General features: G+C 67.2%; 1 protein-coding gene across 3 annotated transcripts in view; it reads left to right on the forward strand.

The window, feature by feature from the left end:
* Window positions 1-1209, forward strand: part of GNAO1 (guanine nucleotide binding protein (G protein), alpha activating activity polypeptide O) — a 151318-nt gene that overhangs the window by 133854 nt on the left and 16255 nt on the right. For all 3 annotated transcript variants that reach the window (XM_004693572.2, XM_012733178.1, XM_004693571.2), the window contains exon 5: window positions 972-1100. In XM_004693572.2, coding sequence (XP_004693629.1) covers window positions 972-1100 — 129 coding nt within the window. The remainder of the gene's footprint in view (window positions 1-971; window positions 1101-1209) is intronic.

Genomic DNA, 1209 nt, shown 5'->3' on the forward strand with positions numbered 1-1209 from the left:
CCCCGGGCCCAGGGGCACCCAGGACAACTGCGCCCTGGGCTTCAGGCGCTGCGGATCTCCCCGTGGAATCCGAGGACTTCGCCTTCCTTTCCGCCCCTCTCCCCCAAGGCCACCTCCACTGTTCCGCCGGTTACAGGGCTATTTTGGTCCTTCCGGTGGTTACCTTAATAACTTTAAGTAAGAGACTTGAGTCAGCTCCCACCAGGTAAGCCGAGGCGGTCTGCCTGCCGCCCGCCCCCCATCCCTGCCAGGGTTACGGCTGCGTCCCGCCTGCCACCCGCCTGTGGTGAGCTCTCGGGGCGGGCGCGAAGGCGCCCCTGGGCGCTGCAGAGGGGCCCGGCGGCTCTCTGCGCCACGTCTGCTTTGTGGTCTCAGCAGCTAAATCTCATCTCCTGGCCAAAGCTCGGTCTGACATAAAAAAGAGTAAAACTTCACATGAGACATTTGAGGAGGCCTCGCGAGGCGGAGTGCTGGCTGCCAGGCCCAGCGCCCGGGGCCCCCCGGGGGGCCGCCCTCACTGCCCGAGTGTCAGCGCCAGAGCCAGAACGGGGGTGCACCTGCTGCTGCTGCTGTGGAATCTGCACGCCCCCCCCAGACAGGGCCCGGGAGCCCCAGCACATCCAGCGGGTGGCATAAGAGTTTCCCTCTGCAGCTCCCCACTGGAGCGGGCTTGCTCCTCCTGCCGGCACCCCGAGGTGCTCACAGCCGGGCACCCAGCCGTGCTCAGTCTCAAAGCCGCAGCTCACCTCTCTGGGCCTCGCTGCCCACAGGCCCCTGGCCTCACCCTGCCCAGCCACAGAGCTGACCCCTGGGGGGGGTGCCATCTCCTTCAGAGATAAAGCTGAGTCCACCCGGCCCCAGCTCCTGCCCGAGCGGTGACTTGTTTTCGAACGGCCGCCCGCTGGGGTCTGGAGGGCAGAGCCCAGCGGTCCCAAGGGCTGGGCCCACGGTCCCTGTGCTGTCACCTCCAGCTACCTGGACAGCCTGGATCGGATCGGGGCCGCCGACTACCAGCCCACCGAGCAGGACATCCTCCGAACCAGGGTCAAGACCACCGGCATCGTAGAAACCCACTTCACATTCAAGAACCTCCACTTCAGGTGAGGCCCGGCGAGGCTGCCTCCCCGAGGGGAGGCTGGCAGGTGGGGGTGCCAGTCTGTGCCCCCCGCCATCCACAGCAGCCGCCGGCGTCCTGGACAAGGCCGGCCC

The sequence above is a fragment of the Condylura cristata genome, unplaced genomic scaffold (assembly GCF_000260355.1).
Source record: "Condylura cristata isolate star-nosed mole 26May11 unplaced genomic scaffold, ConCri1.0 scaffold00039, whole genome shotgun sequence".
Taxonomy (NCBI): Eukaryota; Metazoa; Chordata; class Mammalia; order Eulipotyphla; family Talpidae; genus Condylura; species Condylura cristata.